Source organism: Taeniopygia guttata, chromosome 2 (genome assembly GCF_048771995.1).
Source record: "Taeniopygia guttata chromosome 2, bTaeGut7.mat, whole genome shotgun sequence".
Lineage (NCBI taxonomy): Eukaryota > Metazoa > Chordata > Aves > Passeriformes > Estrildidae > Taeniopygia > Taeniopygia guttata.
Window position 1 is genome coordinate 46,691,412 of NC_133026.1, and position 21,732 is coordinate 46,713,143.

Sequence of the window (21,732 nt, forward strand, 5' to 3'; positions counted from 1 at the left end):
CTAAACACACACACAACTCCCACTGACACTCCTCAAGCAGGGAGAGCTAAAACCTATGTTTGGAGGACAAGAAATCAAAACTTCCTTAAGGGTTTTGTTAACTGGAGCAGGACCAAACTCGTTTCAAGATGGGAGGAGAATTACTTTTAATCTTTTCAAGCAAGACTGAAAAGATGCGTTAACTCTCTAGAACAAGCACTGGTAATGCAAACATGGGAACTCAACCTCTTGACATCCTTTTTTCACCTAAGAGACGTATAAGGAGGACAAAATTCATAAATGCATATGTAAGTACCGTCTGCACAAAGAAAAAGCTATCTCTGCCTGTGCGCTGATCAACAGTCTGGTAAACCAAGCATCCTGAAAATGAAGCAGGAAAGGTGTACATTCACGTGTGGGGACAAAGCATCCTGAAAGTGGAACAGCACAGATTTGCACACAGGGGCACTGATCTGCTGAGGACTCCCAAAAATCACCACAGTACAATAAAAATTACTGTTAAACTTCAAGAAGGTTTTATCCAATACTCAGTAGGGCAATTGCTAATTATTCCAGTCTCTTGTCTTATGTTCTAGTATTTCCTTGCTGAGCAAGTCTATGCCAGAGAGAGTGTGAATTAGAAATCTATTTAAAGGTATCCCAAAAGGGGCGTGAACAGAAAAATAAGAAGGGGGAAATCCTGCCTTAAAATTATTTCTGTTCTTCTGTTATTTCTTCTTTTGATGCTGATTCCTTTGGAGCAGGATCTGTGATTTTTCTTTGGGTTTTGATCAGTGCCCATTACAATACGTCAAATGAAGCCCTCAGACGTTAACCACACTGCAAGAAGGAGTTTTGGCCATGAAAACAAAGCAGACATAACTCCTAGGTTGCTGTCTTTAATCACAGCTTCTCTGCTTGCGCTTTTTGTTTGTTTACTTCCCTGAACAGCCTTCCAGAGATCACCAGTCACCAAGATTTCAGTTCAACTATTTATATAAGGAAATAGCGCAGAATTTGGTGCCTATACTCAAAGACCAAAAAAAAATTTGTTTCCATTTCTTGTGTTTCACTTATAATTTTTGCCTCTGTAATAAGCAAGTTCTTAACCCCAGGCTAAGCCACCTGGAGCAGATCTGAGCTCCTGCACTGAGCCTTCTGCAAAAAGTTTCTTTGAAGCCTGAGAGGCATCCATGTTATTTCCATATCTCGGGTTCTGACTCAGCAAAGCCTTTCGACATGTGCTGCAGTCTCACTGGACTTGGGGACTGAAGTAGGTACAGAAGTGCTGGGCTGAATACGATGAAGTGTGGGTCTCCTCTGAAGTGCCCTCCCACTGTACAGCCCAGCGCTGCAGCCTCAGTTGCCCAGTGCTTAAAGGAATCAGTCATTAATTACATTAATGAAATGACTTCAGAAATTAAATTTCTAAAGCATTTTTTTTTCTGTAGAGAAAAGGGAATTTATTTTAGAGAGGTTATTTTACAGAGGGTTTTTTCCTGATGTCTCAGAATATGTCATGATCTTTTAATGAAAAGAAAAGTAACTGTGCCGAGGAACTGTTCTGTACTTTGCCTGCTGCCTAAGAGATGATTAAAATCAAGAAAAAAAATCATTGGTTAGCAAATGCTAGGTATTTTACAGAAATAATATAATTTCAAGCATAAACAGCAATGAACTGCAATTTGTTTCTACTTTGGCTTGGCTGGTGGCGCCTGGATGGCATTAAATTATGAGGTCAAATATTGAGGGGAAAATCCAAGAGACATCGAATTTTTTTTTTCAGTTTTCTTATCTGAATCACGACAAACTTAAATATTTTTTTTTAAACCCCAGTCTGGGAATACTAAGTATAAATCAAATCTCAAGCAGAGATTTGAGGCCAGATTTTGCAACACAAAAATTGTAATCAGAGTTTTGTAACCAGCTTTGCTGAACATGGAAACATGGACTCAAAATCTCAGAGCACTGTTTGCAAACAGAATTGGAAGATTAATACAAGATATTTCGTGAAGGGGAAAAAAAAGACAAAAAAAAAAAAAAGTAGAGATAAATAAAAGAGCAGCAATAAAATCTACAAACCTTGCAGGGAGAGGAGGGTCAGCTTTTCCAGCCACTAACCAGGAAGACCTGTGGTAGGCATATCTGTATCTTTTATTGTCCACAGGAACTATATCCATTAACACAATATACTTGGCCTCAGGATCCACTCCCGAGAAGGAAACCCTGATCGTAGGAAACATTCTCCTAAAAAAAGGCAAATCAGAAAATAAATATTTACGCAGAGAATAGAAATAAGAGAGCATCTGAAAAGCTGCTGAAAGTAAGAATTGTATTTTAATCCCCTGAAAAAACTCAAAGCATGTATTGATTTTGCTTCCACCTGATGGGAGTTAAATCTTATATCTCTCTAATAAGGAGACAAAAATCAGTTTGAAATCGAAATTATATTTGAGAAACAAAAAGAAAAACGTGGTAAAAATTGAATAAGGAAAGGAGAATATAATATTTGCCTGTTAGTTGAAAGTACACAACGATTTCAGAAAATAGTTGTAGCCAAGGTACATAGATAACTTGGATTTTCTTTTAATTATTTATATTTTACAGGATCTGTACTACTGTAAGGGAAATATTCCAGAAACTATTTCCGTTGTTATTCTCACATATTTTACATGAGTGTTTTCTTAAGCCTGCTCACAATATTTTTGAACGGAATTTTCAAAACTAAAACATTTATTTTCTGTACTAAACTTTTAACAAAGCACAATTTTAAAATGTAAGCTTATCCTGTAGACTAGAAATAAAGTTAAATAATTTTTGACAGCTTAAAATACTGAACTTTAAATTGCATGTTTTATACCTATTTAAAAAAAATACCGATAGAGCTCACCAGTTGGAAAAAAAAAATCTTCAGGCAACTACGTTAATAAAAAGTAACTTTGGAGATTATGAAACCTCAAAAGACTTTTGGCTCCTCCGGACTGCGTTTCACTGACCCAAACCCCACAAGTTTTCCTGAAGAAACGGCATAGCTTGAGGTAAGAAGAAAGCCCGAAATTCTTTTGCGCATTTTTGCAACCGAAAGAACAAACCAAACCAAGCTCTGACAGAATCCCTTCCCCACGACCCCGCGTTTCCCTCGGTCTGTACCAATCCGGCGCCTCAAAATCACAGCAGGATTTTAGGCACAAACCTGATTATTAGGGAAACAACACTAATTCCCTGCCGCCGGGACGCCCCGGGTGGATTTCAGCCGGCCCCGCGGCAGCGCACCCCACTCGCTGCCGGCCCCGGCCGCGTCTCCCTCTGCCCCAGAGGGGCTCCGCGCACCGCGCAGCGCCGGGCTGGGCCCACCAAGGGCTGCGGCAAATATGGGGCTTCACCCTCCTCCTTCTACCCTTAGCCCAGCCGTGCTGTTCTCCTGATTTAAAAAAAAAAAAAAAAATATATATATATATATATTATATATATATATATATATGCGGGGTTTCGGTAACTTTGCCTTTTTTTTCCCCTGTCCAAAGCCGCTTTTCGAAAGATGCCCGGAGGGAAACCCAGGGGCTGCCCAGCCTTACCTCCCGGATTTGGTGATGATCATCTCGGTACCTAGTTCATGAAACTTGTCCCAGAGCTCTTTGGTCTCCAGGCTGCAGGAGATTTTAGCCATCTCCTCGCTGGGGATGATGGGGGTAGTGGGGATGAGGGGCTCGGTGCACAGGGAAGAAGGGCTGCTGCTAAAATCCCCGTGAGGGTCCAGGCTGGATAAATCACTCAAAGGCTGGGCGCAGGAGGATTTCTCAACGAATTGTTCTGCAGGGTTTGAAGAAAAAGAGAGAGAGAGAGGGAGAGAGAGAGGATTCAGCCAAGACAATGCGACCACCGACATAAACTATTTAAATATATATATCTATGAAATGCATTTATCGCTCAGCTGTCCGCGCTCTGCCCCAGCACAGCCGCAGACCTGGCCGATCCTTTAGGCGTCCCCTCATCATTTGAGGGCAGCGGTGGTGATTTTCGGTGCGATGAGCTCCGGGAAGGGCCCGCAGCGGCGCCAGTCCCCGGAGGCGCACCGGGAGAGACGCCCGGGGGGCGGCGGGAGCAGCACGGCCCCGGCCTCGCCGCCGCCCGGCCGCGATCCGCTCCGCGGGGCACGGCGGGGCAGAGCCAGCCCTGCGCGCTGCCCCCTGCTAACCGAGGCGTTCCACGGAAAGGTCACTAATTCTCATTAAAACGGGAGCGTTGGGCGCCGAGGGGCTGCTGAGGGCCAGGGTCACGCTGGGGGAGCACGGGACGCTGCTCCTGGATTGCGCCGCTGGCAGAGAGCGCAACGCAGAAGGAGCCCGAGCGCGGCCGCGTAGGCTCCGCGCTTCCTTCGCGGGGAAGTGAACCCCAAATACTAATTAAACAGCGGGCACGGCTCACCCTCCCGGGAAAGCTGAGTCTGCCTTTCTCCCAGCCGGTTTGCTGACACCGAAGCCGCTCCTTTGGAGAAACAGGCTCCGGGGGAGCTGCGTGCGGCCGCGCAACCTACGCCGGTGCAGTAGCTGCTGCCGACGCGGGCCGCCCGCCGCGTCTGGCTCCCGCCGGCGCTGCCGCCCACCCCCGCAAGCCCCGGGAGCCTTCGGGCACTTCAGCAGCTCCGCTGGGAGTTTCCGCCGGAGGCGAGGCCAGGAGGGAGCAGGGCTGCGGAGGCTCTGCCCGGCCCCGAGATGCGGCACCGGGATGCGGAGACGGATCCGCCGCCCGGCGCCAAAGAACGGGAGGAGCACGAACGCGCCCTGCCCCTCCAGGGAAAGGTTTTGCCTAAAGCTCCAGTTAATAAAAGCCGAGTCACAGGGCAGTCTTTTCCCTTTGATTTTTAGTCGAACGACATGAGGGAAGGGTTTAAAATTTTGAAAAGTTAAATTAAACAAGCATTTTCAGGGAAAGAAAACAAAAAGAAACACACACACAAAAATAAACCCCAAACCAACCGCACTAACACTAAGTTTAACACAAACCCATATAAATTCGTCGACCGGGAATACTACAACGTTCCCGGCCTACATTAGCGCCCAGACTTAAAACTGAAGTTCACAATGATTCCCTAGACTATGTGAAATCTTTTGAGACAGTTGATTAGGTGCAGCAGACACTGAGGAGCTGCCTTTTCTGAATTCTTTTAAGATTGAGTGTAATCCTGTTGATTGGCGCCTTGAAAGCTTAACACATATTTTGTAGTTTTCTGCGAATTCCTGGATACACGAAAGGATGATAAACCGCAGAAACTCGGACGGGGGAAGGAGGGGAAGATGTTCATGTTTTTAAAAAGCTTTCAGGAGTCTGAATCGAGGCAGGCGAATAGAGAGAAATCTCTTACTCGAAAATCGAAAATGCTTACAAAAAACTCCTCCCGGTCTACGGAGAGCAAAACAGCCTATATGAGCCTACATCGAAGAATTGTGGAGTGAAGGGGTTTTCAGTTCTACACACAAGTTTTACTACCCCTTGTAAGCCTAAGCACGACAACGGAGAGTCTCTATTTTGACTTCAGAATCAGAGTGGATTTGCGATATAAATTTAAGAGATTAATTTAATGTCAGCGAAGAAAAATTGAACTACCTTAGAGTGTGGGATTATTCTGCAAATGGCGAAGCTGGATGAATAAGAGGCATAACTGAAACTAGAGGAATTTAGGAAACTCTTCATGCTATAAACAGGCTCGCCTAAAAACAGCCGTGGGTGATGAAGGCGCTCAACCTTCAAGCTTAGGTGGTGCTGCTTTCCTCTCTTCAGGGGAAACCTTGGGGCAGGGGGGACGCGCCGCTGCCCGGCCCGGCTGCCGGAGCGGCGAGAAGGGTGAGCCAGGGCGGACGGGACAGGACAGACGGACGGACCCCACGGACACCGGCGGTCACCCCCGTCCCCACTCACCCAGAGGCTTGATGGTGCTCTCGGGGGACTCCTTGTCCTTGGAGCTGCCGCTCGACATGAGGGCGGCGATGGAGAAGGCGTTGGCCCGGGAGGAGAGCTGCGGCTTGGGGGGCGGCGTGTACTCCATGGCCACTGTGCGGGGACGCGGCTCGGTGCGGCGCTGCCCGGACGGGGCGGGGGGGAGGACCGGCCGGGGGTGGCGGAGCCGGGATACCGGGAGCGCTCTGCTCCCGGCGCGGCGCGCTCCCCGCCTTAACGCGGGGCCGCGGAGATCCTATCGGCCGGCGGCCAATCGGCGCCGGGACACGTCAAGGGCCCCGGCCCGGCCCGGCCCGGCCGCGGGGAGGGGGCGGAGGCGGGCAGCAGCAGCAGCAGCAGCAGGAGGAGGAGGAGGAGGGAGGGACGGACGGAGGGAGGGGAGGGGAAGGCTCTGCCCGCCCGCAGGATGGGGAGGGGGCGGCCGGCCCTCGGGACAGCTCCCTGCAGCCACTCCCCTTTTGGGCACCCCAGCCCCGCTCCCCGCCGGGGCCCCGGCTGCGGTTCGGGGAGCGCCATCCGCTCCTCTGAGCCCCGGCGGGGGAAGGAGGGGGCAGGCCTAGGGATACTCCCGAGAAGGTCCCTAGGCTATTCGCTTTGCCGAGGCAAGGAACGGCGGAAAGGCGCTTGAAAGGATGAAATGTAATTGTGAATTTTTCTGGTGCGTGTGTGTGAGTGTCAATTTTCTCTTTTATATTCAAATATTAAAAGACCGCAGTTTTCAAAGCAGCCGTCTTCGTCGTTGTGTGCTTTCTGTTGGGACAGAATGTTCCCTAAGGCTGATCGTACCCTTGGTTTTGCTGCACCGGATCCCAAATATTGTCATCCCGGTGAGATATGCGCGCCTCCACCGACTGCAGGTGAGACCCTTGCAGCATTCCCTTCTCAGCCAAACCAGTGCGTGGGCCGCTGATCGCACAGTTTTCTTCAAATCCGTTTCATCGGTTGCGGCGAAATAGATGGCATTGATCAAGCACATAAGACAGAGAAAGTCGGGACGGGCTGATGGTACCAACGAGTAGTTTATTCCAAGGCGGTGATTTAAGTACGTTTCTCACCACTACTCTTTCACACATACAGTGTGAACACACTGTCATGAATAAATTAAACAAAGAAAAGCGGCGCATTTCATTAAATTCCTTTAAATAAAAATATCACTGAAGATATTTACTCGCTAGAACGACTCACAAGAGGACATGCAACTTTATCAATGAAATTCCACCTTTTAAACCTGGAACAGAATCCAAGGACTCTTATTATGCAGGCATGTGCCAGGAGCATACATACCCGGTGTCGATCCCGTTCCTACTACACTTAATTAATTATTATGGAGAAAGAATCACTTGGGTCACCCTTTCCAGCCAGTGGAGTGAGGAAGACGAAAAAGTGCTTTATCACTTTGAGATCAGCGAGAACCAGCTGCAGTTTGCCCTTTTGTTTCCTGAATTTGCTAATAGATAGAATATCTATCGCAAACGGGACGTGCATATTTAGAAGCGCCTAAAGCGTCTGCCAGAGGATATCGGCGTGGCCCACAGCGGTCTGGGGGCCCGGTCTCGCCTCAGGCATTAACGGGAGGAGAAGGGCGAAAGGGGAGAGCCCAGCCAGCCCCGCGGCTGGCGAGCTGGGAGGGTCAGCTCACGAAGCATCGCCTCTTGCTTGACACAGGGAAACAGAGACGAGAGGTTCTGCCGACACCAATCTTTAAAAAAACCAAACAAAAAGTCCCCTCAACACTTTACCACTTTATCCCGAGGGACATCCCGCCAGTTACGGGTCCAGTTTCCCTGCGCGACAGCCCCGCTCCTGGGACCCCTCCGGGAGCGGTCCCGAGATCCTGCCCCTGCGCTCCCTTGGCCCTACCTGAAAAGCAGGGCCCGGCCTGTCTGAAAAGAAAGGCTAAGGAGGGTACAAACAGCCGGGGAAATTACCCTCTTCACCTTTCCTCTGGTGGTAACAGGGATGCCTAAGTCTCCTTTGGTTTCCTACCTACTGTCCGCGCCGCGCAAGTAAGGATAATAAAACCTGTCAAAGCAATAGCGCAGATCCTACCAAAAAAGAAGAAAAAAAAATCACCCAAACAAAACCCCAAACAAACAAACAAACAAAACCCCAACCAAAACAAAGTAAAAAAACGCAAACAACCACAACCCCAAAAACAACCTATCTTTTTCCCTTGCTTATTTCCGTCCCCCAGCAGTGAGGTCGTAACATACCTGTCCCTAGCAGGGGCTGCCCCGGTCCACTGGGGCTGAGGGGAGAGGGGCGGTGGGCGACTGTGGATATCTCTGTGCGTCCGTCTGAGAAACGGCTCAGCGCAGGCAGCTGAGGCAGCTCCGGGCCGATTTCTGCTCTCCCTCGCTGCGGGATTTCCAGTCCCGCGGGGCGACCGGTCATTGCCTTGGCCTGGGGGAGGAGGACTCGGCCGCGGCGGGGGAAGCGCTGCGCGGTGAGCGGGGCTCGGCGCACCCGGGCGCGGAGGGGAGCGGAGCGGCGGGCCAGGGGGAACGGAGGCCGCGGCGCGGCCGTGGAGCTGGGACGGGGCTGCCGGTCACCTCCGGGTAGGAGGTTTTCCCCGGTGAGAGGAACGAGCTTTAGGGGCTTGCAGATCTCTGCTCGTACCCCTGGAAGTAAAAAAAAAAACGGGGTGGAAAAAACCCAGGAGATTCGTTTTATTTTATTTTAAACGGGTCCGTCCGCACGGGATGGCTTTTCCTTTGCTTGGTTAAGCCATGCAATTTTTCGCTCTATCCGACGAGGATCTGTATATTTTAGGTTTTTTTTTTCCCCTCGCTCCGCCTCTGATAAGGCAATGAGCGTCGTCTAGACGCCCAGAGCACCCCCTCCTTCCCCGTGGGCAGGGAATGGGTCTCAACTCCGGCCGTCTAATCCTCGCTACGGCTCCCTCCCCCGCCGGGGCCGAACTTGGGAGACACAGGGACCAGGCAGCCCGAGCGCGGAAAAGGTGAGAGCCCGGCTTCCCTGGGCTGCTTTGCCGTCCCTGCCCACGGCCCTCTCCGGCGTCGGGCTGTCTTCCAGAGACCAGGGTGTGGCAGGGGAACACACTACTACCCTAAAGCTCTTGATGCCTCTCTGCTTTCCCAACCAAGTGGATGTATTTGGAAACGTCCGCACGCTCTTCCCAGGGGATGCGAACCGGAGCTGCCAGTCCCCGCCGCGCCCAGGCACAGAACGGCTGTCACCACTGTACCGACCCCTCCCGAGAGCAGAGTTAGCAACCCTGCTGCTCCCCAACAGGGCGGTCGCCTCGCTTGAACCCGTTTCAATTAAATCCTTCGTTATTGTTTATCCTTACATGAAGAACACGCAATCTACAGTGCAGTTTGTTTTTAATCTAGCAAATCCATGTGTTTGTCGCTGGTGTCAGCCTGTTGTGGCAGAGACATTTCATTAGGCTTCTTTATTCTTTCAAAATACTTTTTTCCCCCCACTTTCCTTTGCCTAAAAAGCTCCTTACTCTCTTGTGCACCAGAAAAAATAGAGTGCGGTAATCGCTGTACACCTCATCGCACTCGTTTGGTTCCCAGCTTTAATCAGGACTAGGTCTCAGTTTCGTCGTCAGGTTTCAAACAGGGAGCTTGCAGCCCGCCTCCAAAACCCCTCTCTGATCCCTGAAGATCCAAGGAGAAAGCTCGATCCCGTGAAAACTATGAGCACCGCTTCTTCCCGGCCCTTTCCTCACCTAGAAAAAAAATCACGACGGGGACGACACACGAGGGACGGAAAACCCTCAGAAATTCGCCGAGCAACCTAGGGTCCGGAGGGATGATTTCAGGTGCTCCTTCGCTTGTGTGACAAGAGTTCCGACGCTGCGCGTTTCCGCGCGGCCGCGCAGGGCCGCGGGCGGGCGGGCGGGCGGGGTGTGCGGAGAGGGGCGCACACCGCGCGGGGAACCATGCTCAGGTTTTAAACAACTCTTTCGCGTAGTGATGAGGGACTTTTAGGTTGCCCTTTTAGGGTTTTTTTTTGTTCCCGCAAGAGCCCCCACGCCGCACACTTCACGCCACAGAGGCAAACCTGGGCTGCGGCACCCGCGGGGCTGCGTCCCGAAAACGGGCCCGGCACCGAGCCGAGCTGACACCAGCTCTTCTCACGGCTGTCCCTTGGGATAACCTGGCGTTTGCCTCGATCCTTCCTCCTCCGTTACTTCCCCGTCTCCCCTCCGGATCCGTAGCCTGTGGGGAGGACAAGAACCACTTTTCATTGGGAGCCTACGGGTGCGGGGTGCCGCTGCCGAGACCCTCCCTGCCGCCGTCCCACCCTGACCGCTGCTGGCCCGGTGCTGCCCGGGGCGTGTGTCTGACCCTCCAGCCCGCAACCCCTCTCAAAGGTAACCTACAGCACTGCTTTGGGATTGAGCTTACTCCTGCCTCAGGAGGGAAGAGTAAAATCTTTTGCTCTTTCTTATTTTTCACCCCTGTATATAAAAACCAGTTTCTCCAGCATAAAGAATGGGGTTTATTCGCTCGGGCAGGGTCTCCGGCTCGCCCGTTCGTGCCTAGTCAGAGCACCTACTTTACAAAGCCATGGCTACAGCGCTACCCGGCTCCGGGAGATTATCAGCCCTGCTTTCAGGAGCTTTTTTGTCCTCCTCTGCACGTAATTCTATTGCTCTGTCCGCCGGATTTCCCCTGTCTTTGCGCTCCCCGATTTCGGAGCAGCTCCCAGCGCTCTTGCTGCAGCGGGGACGTCGCTCCCCTGCCGCCGCTCCGTGCTCTCCCCTCCACGGAAAGAGCCGCGCCAGCAAGGCAGAAGCCTAGGTACCTGAGATCCAATTTCACAACAAAAACAGCTCAATGTCACCTACAGCGAGAAGGTGGCTTATTGGAGCAAAATGCGAGGCGTTTTAAACCTATTAGGCATCTCCCAGATGCAAATCCAATGGTGGAAAGAGAAAGGCTCTAATAAGACCCGAGGGCTGACAATTAGATTATAGTGCAATTGCCAGTGGATAATGTGCTAAAAGCTTTCCCATTTAGTGTAACTCCTCGCTGAAAATTATTCACACTTTGCAGGCTGCCGCGCTCCTGAACGGGGGACGTCTTTGTCCGCGGAGAGCGCGAACAGCCGGGTACAACAACCCAGACACACACAGACACACGGACGCACGGACAGATGCACACGCAGGAGGTCTCGCAGCCAGAAGGGTCATTAAACACATCCTTCCCGACCCAGAACCGTGTGGTAAATCTGTTTGTGGTACAAACTGACGAGCGCACGCACAGCCGCTGCAAAAGCGCAAGGATAAGCGCATCCAGAGGTGCCTATTCCAGCGTGCCATCTCTGTGTGTATAGTGTAGTTTGTGTACATCATAGGTTGGAAGATTATCTAGCTCTCTCATCGCCGCATCAGCTAGACACAATTAGATTTTAATGTCCTTACACGTGCAGAAAATACACTATTTTCCGTATAAACCTAAAGTTTATATTTAATGACAGCGATGACATTTTGACCAAAAATAAATATCCGAGTTTGGGTACTCCACAGATTATTTTTTTCGGTTTAAAACTGTCACTGAAAGCTGACGAAATTTCCACTAAGGTCTTGAACTCCTAACGCCCTGCAGCTATAATTTGAAGCACAACCAAGCAATACACCACTTCGTATGTGATCATTTAATTCCAACATTACAAAATCTTTGTCATGGGTTGAGTGGGTTCACAGCCGCCGGTGCCGTGCCTGCACCGGGGGGCGTGGGGGCTGTGAGCATCCCTCCCCGCGGCGGGGACAGGCTCTTGCACCCGCGGGAGACGATGCTCCACGGCGGCCGGGCAGCACCACACCCTGCCCTAGTAGAGTCTGTCCTGGACCGGAGGGTGATGGAGGGCAAGGTTGGGCTCCCCATGCCAGGATGGGCTAGGCTGAGGCAGCAGGGCCTTCCTGACTCTATTCTTTGAGTGAACCTCTGCCTCCTTTCATGTCACACGTACCAAAAATCATGAGCCTTTGTGCTTTTTTAGGGGTACACACATATAAATAATTAACACACAAGTTTGTATTGTTCATCTTTCCCAACATAATTTAACTGAAAACTAAAGCAAAACGAATCATCCCCCCAAACACCCAGAACTGCCAGGACCTATGCAATGCACACCAAGCTTGAAGGGACCAAGTGCCAGCTTTGGACTTTGGGGCTTAAATCAATAGTCAGAAATTTGATGAAAAGCCACATCTTTAACACTCTATTTTTATATAACCATTTTCTGCTCAATTCCAAATCAAAGTCCTTAGGATCCCTTCCACCTGTTTTGCAGAGTTAGAGGAAACATTAATTAACTGACAGAATTAAACAGAAAGGCTGACATGTTAGAGAGGAAAGATAAGTTGGGAAAAGCTCCTTCACAGGTCTTAAGAAAGACAACAGAGAACACAGAATTGTCTGTCCAACTTCTTCATTGGAGAGAACTACATTTCAATGGTTTGGAACAGAATCTGTTTGCCTGGTTTCTTTACACAAAAACTATTATTAATTTCTTTACTCACAAAGCATTTCAGAACACTTCAAAATTTTATAAATCATAAAATGTGACTTGTTTACTTAGCAGATGGGAATGTTACTCAGATGAACAAAATGTGCTTGTGTGTACACTTTTCCATACACATACATACATCTGCAGTACCATACACTTAAACTTGCCCAGTGGTGCTTTTCTTAGTTGCCTTCCATGAAACAATACAAGAAACCCATGGTCTGCCACAGCACAAGATTTACTGTAAGCTGAAACCACTGCTTTGGACCAAAACTCTAGTGGAAAACAAGATTTCTTTTTTCAGTGCTCATTTTAAAGACATGAAAATTCATGCCAATGATATGGAAGCAGTTTCCTGGAGCATTGGAAAAATCTTTTCTAGTTCCTGACTTTTGAAGTCTCACTGGAGTTGAGGTATCCTGACAGGCATATGTCTGTCTGTCTGTTTGTCCTTGAGATAGGACAGAGATTCTTCTTGACTTTTACCTTGACGATGGAAGTCAAGATGCAATTCCTGGCAGGCTGCAAGGACGTGAGGTTCACTCTCCTTGGATCAGGTACAATGGTTCACCCGAAATTTTGGGCTTGCAGTCTTCAGCAAAGTGGCCACTCACTTTGTGGTTTATTGGTTAAGGTAGATCTCTGGATAGTATGTGACTTGATTGGTCAGTTGAACAGCTTGGAAAATGTTCCTCAAGCTCATGAAACAATATTTATTTCTTCTTTTTTACTTGTATCTGTGAAAGATATTTTAAGTGAACTTCTTTTTTTTTTTCATTTTCTTTGAGGCCTTTTTGTCTTTTTCCTCATTTCATATTTATTTTTCATTAAAAAGTAATAAATCAGAACTTTTGAGCTTTATTAAGCAAGTGAGATTTAAATAGCTAATTTATTTGCTGTTTGTTGGAAATTGCCCATTAAGGAATACTAATAACCATTAAATTGGCAATTTAGAAGTATTTAGAACAATTTCAGCGAAGTAAAAAAAAGCCTCAAGGAGCATTTTTTGTTTAAAAAAAGTCATCAGACTTTACACAGCCCTAAAGATAATCATGTGCACATTTATGAGAAAGGGCAAATTTTTCTCTTGACTTTTGCAGCCCTTGGATTGGTAGGAGAGTTTAAGAGTTGCCTGTAATGGCACTATGAAAATAGGAGTAGTGGAAAGTGCTGGGAAGAATAGAAACCTCAACAACTAAGAAAAAACCTTTCTCAGGTTTTCTAAGCCTATGTTAAAACTTTTTTTTTTTTTTTTTTTTTTAATAGAAGAGTGTAGTTTGGGGTGTCCAGTTCAAGATATCTTGGGTGTTACTTACTCATCTAGATTTATAGTTCCTTGCAATTTTTTTTTGTTGTGTCCAAAGTTCTGTCCCAAAATATCCAAAGCTAAGGAACTAAAATTAGAGACTGCCCTTGAAACTGCTGAGCTCTGCATATTTTCCCTCTGTGAACATACAGCAGTAGAATACGCCCTAAGACAACGAGTAAAGAAAACGACTTTTGCTTTGAAGGCCAGTAGTAGAAAGCATTAAAAGAAGGCTATCAGCCACTTCCCAAAAACTTCAGTAATGGTGCTTTCTCCATTTTTGCTCAGTGATGTGTATGCAATTTGTGTCCACCTCTCCTAGTAGGTGTAAAGAAAAATGGTAGTTATAAAAAAATAAAGGAAAAGGAAAATAAAAGATAGAAAACAAGGAGGAATAAGATGAACATAGAACAAAGAAGGTTTAATTTCTGGCCTAGTGAGCTTGAAGAGTGAGAAGAACTGCTGTGCCTTACAACTCTCCCAGCTCCTGCAGAGCTTGTAACAGAGAGTGTGACACGGTCTGGGAGCAGCACAGAGCTGCTCCAGCAGCCTTCTGCTGCCTGAAGTCTCACAGCCACGATCACAGAAACCCAGCGGGTGAAGAGAGAGCCTTGCTGCTGGACCCACCAGGCACCACAAATGCCAGATATTTCTGGCTTATATCCACATGGTAAGGATGGAAGGAGAAGCATTCCCACACCGTGGCATGGTGAAAGGCATTGCTTTTGCTTATTTTAACAGTATGGATAACAGGACAGGGGGTGTTCTGGCATTAAAGGGATTTTTTTTTTAAGCCTGCAGTTTCGAAAGCATTCGGGATTAGGGTTTGAATAACATATTTCAGTACCCATAACATACCACTGATTTATCTGGCAACAGCTAAGCTTGCAGAGCAAAACTAAACTTATTTGAAATAATGTGGTCGTAAATAACACTTGGGCAAAACAGTTCACAAGTTTTTGTAACTCCCAGCATACACTTTGCTGCAAGACTGACACTGAGAAGGTTTTCATTTCAGCAGCGTGAAGACAACCCTACGAGGTAAGCACTTCCTGCCTTGCCTGCACGGGTTTGCAGGAGAAGCCAGCTTGCTTCCATTAGTTATATCAAAGTGAGGAAACCAATCAACCTGGAATTTGCACCATGAAAAGTGGCTACAAGCCAAGTAGGTTGCCATCAGCTTTCAGGTGATCAGAGGTAAAATTATGGCCCCTTTAAAGTTAACAGTTCATTTAGCATGGATCAGAGAAGAGCTTGAACCAATATTTCAGTTCAACCTTACCAGGAATTTTTTGGCTGGTTTTAGAGCTTAACTTCTTGTTGACCATAGTACAGTATTCATGGTTGATCTTAAAACCTTCACCAATAATGAGTGCAGTAATGAAAATACAAATTAATTAGGCTTCTGGGGCACATAGAAGTCCATTGCCATATGACAGACATGGGATTATAACAGTTTGTATTTAATATGAGTGTGTAGTTTTTGCTAATGAAGAACCTTTATGATCTTGTAGTCCTCAAATCTGACAGTTTAAAATATAGCTAGATAAGAGTAAGGATGTGTTAACCTCAAGAATTCTTGCAAGGTACCAGGTTGGGCTGGGTTTTTCAAGATAGAGGAAAGGTTAATAAAATTTGACAGAATTGTTTCTGCTGTTGCTATTAAACAAATGAAACTTAACTAATCAGATAATACTTTCTACTTGTGCTGAAGAAATACAATCATAGATATAGTTCATAAATGGGTATAAGTCATGTACATTGGATATCTTAGGGATTAAAAAAAGGGGAATTTAAAAAGTGTGAGAACAGCTCCTTTCTAACAAAAGAGAGACAACACTTACTATCTATCATGCATCTCTTTTTTTTTTCCATAGCAGAAAAATCAGGTTTCCTGGGCTTTTAGTTAGATGATCTTTGTTTACACCAGGACTGAACTACATTTGCTTTCCAGTGTGCTCTTTTGTCCCAGCATTAGGGACAGAAATGTGGAGCTTTAAAAAAATATATATATAGAATCATTTAGGTTGGAAAATACCTCCAAAATCTAGTCCAACCTTTGACTGATCACCACCTTGCCACCTAAACCCTAATATTATGTCCCATTTCCAGTCATTTCTCAAACACTTTCAGGGATGGTGACTCCACTACCTCTCAGTCCATTGCAATGCTTGACAACCCCTTCCATGAAAATAATTCCTCCCGATGCCCAAATTGAACCTCTTCTGGTGCACCTTGATGCTATGTCCTCTTGTCCTGTCATTGGCTGCCTGGGAGAAGAGGCACCTTGCTACAACCTCCTGTCAGAAGCTGGAGAGAGTGATAAAGTCACCCCTAAGCCCCCACGTGTCTCATGTGATTTACTGTCTGTAGAATCTGCACCAGCGTTGTTGCCTTTCTCTGGAGAGGCTCCAGCACCCCAATGTTTTTGTTGTAGTGAGGGGCCAGATCAGGCCACAATACTCAAGGTGTGGCCTCACCAGTGGCAAGTACAGAGGGAAAAGCACCTCTCTGGTCCTGATGGTCACACAGTTTTTATACAAGCCAGGATAACTGGGCACTCTGCTGGCTCATGTTCAGCTGGCTGTTGACCAGCACCCCCAGTTCCTTTTTTGCTGGGCAGCTTTCCAGCTGCTCCTCCCCAGGTTTGTAGTGCTGCAGGGACTTTTGTTGTGAACCAAGCACAGGACCCAGCACTTTGCATTATCGAGCCTCAGCCCACTGATCCAGTCTGATTAAATCCCTCTGCAGAACCTTCCTACCCTCCAGCAGATCAACTCTCCTGCCCAACTTCTCGTTATCTGCCAACTGACTGAGGGTGCACTCGAGCCCTTGTCCAGATCATCAGCAGAGATATTAAACATGACTGGCCCCAATACTGGGCCTTAGGGAACCCCACCAGTGACTGCTGGGCAGGAGAGGTTCCTCTTGTGCAAGGTGACCATCAGTGGAAAAAGACAGCTCACTCCTCCATTCACCAGTGCCCCTGAGTCTGCCTGCTAGGATACTGCAAGGACTTTGGACTGGGATTTGGCCTTTCTCTCTATCCATAATGACCCAGTATACCCAAATCCTGCCATGACACAGCTGATGATTAGTAGCCAAGTTAGCCCTGTGTTACACTAGAGGTTGATTAGCCTCCTTGTGTTCCCCCATAACCACTGCTGAGGACTAGGGGCAACTTCTTTTGCCTTCATGGTCGTCTCTTAAATTTAAGGCTAAACATTTTGTCTTTTTCTCTTTAAGAGATATTTTTGTGATGAAAATCAGCCTGAAGTCATAGGCTTTAATTCCATCTGTACATGGATTTCAAAGGAAAAAAAATCAAATAACCCCATTTCGTTAACTGAAACATTTTTCCAATAATTGAAATTATTATTTTAAACAGGTTAAAATAGTATATTTCAAGTTAAAGAGCATATTTTACATTGTCACTTTTTGGCATATTAAGGATTTGATCAAGAGCTTAGGTCTTGCACAAGCTGAAATGAGTGGGTTCTCTTTAAAAGTCTATGGCATCACCCCTTTTAATATATCTGAGTTCACATCCCTCTTTCTGTTACAGAAACTCTCAAGCAAGTATGGAATACAGAACCCTGCATCTTTCAACTTCAAAGCCAGCAACCAAAGTACAGTACAAGAATTCTAATGTTTTTCTCTTTCTAACACCAGGAATGCTTTGGGTGCCAGTGCCAAGACAAACCTTGTTTCTCAGGTTTGAAACACTTGGATGTAAGTGATCTTGTGGAAAGTGATATTCACCTTTATAGAGTGTACAAAATACTAAAACTGTTAACTGTGATTAACATGGATCCCCTAACAAGGCCTAGAATAAATGAGAATTGAAGAGAAAATTCCCTTTATCCTACTAGAATAAATTATGTGGATTTACTAAGCAGATAGTAAAACCAAGGCTGGCACAATAAAAGGAAGATAATGGTGTACAGTAAGGCTATAGGAGGGATAAGAGGGGGAAAGTTGGGACATAATTTAGTGAGTACTTTATAACAGGTGTTTTATGTCAAAAAGAGAAACCCAAGGTTAATTCTGGCAAAATAAACAGACGTATAGACATATCGGATATTTGGTACTAGGAAAAAACCTAAGACCAAAGGTTTAAGAGTGAGAGAGAAAAAATGTAGTGCTAAGTTCCAGGGATGGAAATGCTAAGAAAGAGTGACTTAAGCACAGCTAAACTTTTACAGCTGTAATGACAGCTTTGTACCTCAGGTGAAACCTCCACCCTTCCTTGGCAATGCCACAGTTGATCTTGATCAGTACCATGTGGTGACTAGAACACAAGGTCAGAATTAACTAGTCTTAGAGTCTAGCCCAGAACTGCAACTCTCTGCGTTCCTGTTTTGCCTTGCCCAAACCCAAGGGGAGTGATACCAACCTGCTGCAAAAAAGGCATCAGAGTCTGCTGATTAAAAGCACCACCTAGAGATAGGTGTCAGTACTGCCTATAAAACAGGGCACTGGGAAGGCACCTTGATTTGTAGACTCTCTGAGCTTTCACAAAGAAAAGAGTCTGTTTTTAAACCTGACCATCCTACCCACCAACAGCTAATGACACAATCATACTGAATTAGGTCAGTTTTCAGAGAGGTTTTAAAATATTTTTGTTAGCAAAACAACCGATACATGAACCCTATACTTTCTCAGTTCAGTTTCAAAGGGTTGTGTGCCTTTTGCACTGATGTGTTCCTAGGGATTGGGAAGAGCACTTCTATATTTTACATGCACTCACATTTCCAGCAAAAGAAAGACTGCATGAAATCTGTCACTTAATATCTGAAACCTGCATGGTTTCCTTTTCTTCAGTTTGACAGGGGAGATTATGCCTGCAAATAAACATTCCCAATAGTATATTTGGGCTCTTACCACTTGGCATCTGTCAAACAACTTGCCATCAGCTTTCTAAAATTGACAGTTTCAGTAGATTTCTGCTAAATGTTGAAAAATAGTTTTGCTGACCTCTTCTTTGTTGAGGATTCAGACACCAGCTGAGACAGCTGTCCAGTCTGCACTATGATATAAGAGAAGAGGAATTAACCCAACAGCAATTGAATTTGGAAATGTCTTTAGAGAAACTACCGACTGCTGCAGAAAAAGGAGTATTACTTAGTTCTGCTGTCAATAAAATGGATGACATCTGCTAATCTAGAGTGACTGATCCTTCTCTAATGTGTGACCTGAGCACTGGAGAACTGAATGGGTGCAGACCAGTCACAAGCACAACACAATCATCACCGTCACTTTGCTGGTCTTCTCCACTAAAAACAAATTATGTACAGTTTTGAATAGCATTATAACCTTATTGTTTATTATCTATTACTGGACCTTGCTCTTTTGCCTTAAAATTTGTGTCTGTTGTTCTTTCCATGGTGGTGGCAGTGGAAGGAGGAGCATGCACTTGTCCCACCAATGGAGGTGTTGATGGTAGCGATGGTGAGACTGGAGACCCAGGCACTTAACACAGAATGGGATCCCAGATGTATCCATGTCACTTATCCTGGTTTTGTTCTGTTAACATAAATGTGCATTCTTCAAGAGGCACCATGCTAAAATCCAGAGAACCAACTGTCATGAAATGACTGGGCATTCATGGAAAATTGAGTACCAAAAAGAACCAACTTTTCAGTGCATCTGAAACACGTAAGGGAGAGATGCATGGGCTACAGGGGTAGAGAAGGAAGGTTGTACATTAGAGAAAGAGAGGAAGTGAAAACCATATTTTCTTTTTCCTGTCTTTTTTTCAACAAAAGAATTTTCAGTTTTTTCACACACTTCCTAAGTCTTCTGAATGCTATCTCATGTCATCACTGGCAGCCCACAGTCCTTGACATCTGTAACTCACTTTGGTTCTCATTTTACTTTAGATGCTTGGGGTTTTTTTTAATTTTATTTTAAAGAAAAGCAGTTTCTGCTGTGAAAATGCCAGCTCTTTCAGAGCATATAAATGTTGACGTAAAGCTGAAACATCGTCATATTCAGCCCCAGACCCAGAGGAGTTAATAAACAGTGATCATACTTCAGTGTTCCTCCTGTGGTGTGTCACTGTTATACATTCTTAAGCCACTATTTACATGGATCTTTGCTAACACACAGTTGCTGGGGAACTTGGCCCAGCTATCCACAGGAAACATTCCATGCACCATCTAGCAAAGATGGGGTAATTTCATCAGTTAACCATATTCCCAAATTTAGTTCTTGATATCTTAAAATAACCCCCCCTCAAAGCCATAAATCAGGGGGGAAGTATTGTAACAAACTTTTGCAGCCAAACTCAGCATGAATTATATCAGTAGGCTGTTTATAACCTGTTAGCATCATCTTTGTTGACTCATGCGACTGACACTGGAAGCTGCAGTTCCTTGCTAGGCTCTTCACCTTGGTCCTTCAATGTGCCTCTTTATTAACAGGTAGTGAGGACATGAAAACTACTTATTACCATCTGTCTCTAGTAAAGAAAAGGCATGCCTGACCAAAGCACTGGTACTTTGAATCCCCTGGGGGGGGAAGGAAGGGACATGAGAAGCATAACAGAGCAGATGAGACTTTGAGGACACGGGTGCAGGCTTTTCCTGTGAAAGGAAAGACTTCATTGCTGGCTCTGCATATGGAACCCAGATTTTACAAAAGCTGGGTTCCCTTCTTAAGACAAAAGACAGAAAACAGATTTACTATCTGTTCAGCAGATTTGATATTCGTGTGCCCCACTGATACCAAATAGCTTAAGACATGTCTAGGTGAGGGCCTTTTTGAAGGCTTACAGTGAGACTCCTAGCAAGCTTGTTTAGTCATTCACATTCACATAGGGACTGGAAAAGGTATAAACTATTATATAAGAGACAGTAGCATATGCCAAACAACTAAGGTTAATTTTGCCTTCTGTAATATAATTCAAATTTACTTTTTTTTTTTTTTTTTTTTTTTTTTTTTTTTTTGCTTGGTTGGTTTGGATTTTTGTTGGTGGGTTTGTTTTTATTAAGAGGAGTTTATAACAAATGAAACCTGTGTAATCAAAGCAAGGAAGAACATGTCAGAGCTCGCAAAACTCCATGTGTTGGGAAACCAGACCAGTTGCTGAGGCTCAAGAAGCAAGATGGTACATCTACCCCACGCTCAGTTTGCTGGGAACCAGGCTATTCCTCTGTGATGCAGTGGAGCAGCAGTATATGCAAATTTAAGTACAGTTTCTCCATTGCATGTATTAAAGGGGACATAAAGAAATATTTTTGATTAGTAGTAGAAAGTAGTAGAATCTATGAAGGCTAGTCACCATGAATTCATGTCTTATGATAAAATTTGCTATGTCAATAATTTTCTAATAAGAGAATCAGGCCATGCTGTAATTCTTCCATGAATGGAAGTATGAAGAGAATTCTGGCCTCATATATTAGTCTGCCTGTAGTCACAAAACAAGTAGACATTGAAATTTATTGACATCCTGTCCTTGTTTCCAAAGTGAATTGAAATTACCCGAGTAGTTCAGAAGTTTTGTTGGAGAAGGGGTGGGATGGGGAGAATTTTTTCAACCTTGTTTCCCTAAGGAGAATGTTTTTGAGAAATAGGAAAGAAACACAGCTCCCTTATGGTAATATCACAACAATGACCCGTATCTGTTTTGTGTTACATAAAAAAAGACAGTGCTTTGGAGTCAAAAACTCTGTGAGAGACATTAAGATGCCTTGCAAACTGTCTGTGTGTTCAATCTTGAAGTTTAAGATCCTGCAGGTGAATCCTTAGATTAGACTTCACTCAATTAAAAGAGAGCAACAGTAAATTGCACAGCATCCACATCAGGTGAGTATAGGAAGAAACAAAGAAGTGAAAGACCCATCAGACATGTCAAGAGGAAAAATTCTGACTGTTCCTTCCTAGTTGTTTCATATCTTACACTTCTGGGGAGCAGACCAGGCAGTGTTAAACACACAATACTTCAGGAACTTTCCCTGCTTTTGCAGCTTGACCTGCATCTGGTTTAAAAAAGAAAAAAA

At 45.8% G+C, this 21,732-nt stretch overlaps 1 protein-coding gene across 1 annotated transcript in view; it reads right to left on the reverse strand.

The window, feature by feature from the left end:
* The window catches only part of TBX20 (T-box transcription factor 20), a 39,010-nt gene extending 32,872 nt beyond the window's left edge, over nucleotides 1-6,138 (reverse strand). Inside the window, exons 1-3 of the mRNA XM_030265173.4 lie at nucleotides 5,896-6,138; nucleotides 3,555-3,789; nucleotides 2,062-2,226 (exon numbers count right to left, since the gene is read on the reverse strand). Coding sequence (XP_030121033.1) covers nucleotides 2,062-2,226; nucleotides 3,555-3,789; nucleotides 5,896-6,022 — 527 coding nt within the window. The 5' untranslated portion in view covers nucleotides 6,023-6,138. The remainder of the gene's footprint in view (nucleotides 1-2,061; nucleotides 2,227-3,554; nucleotides 3,790-5,895) is intronic.
* Between the last annotated feature and the right edge of the window lie 15,594 nt (nucleotides 6,139-21,732).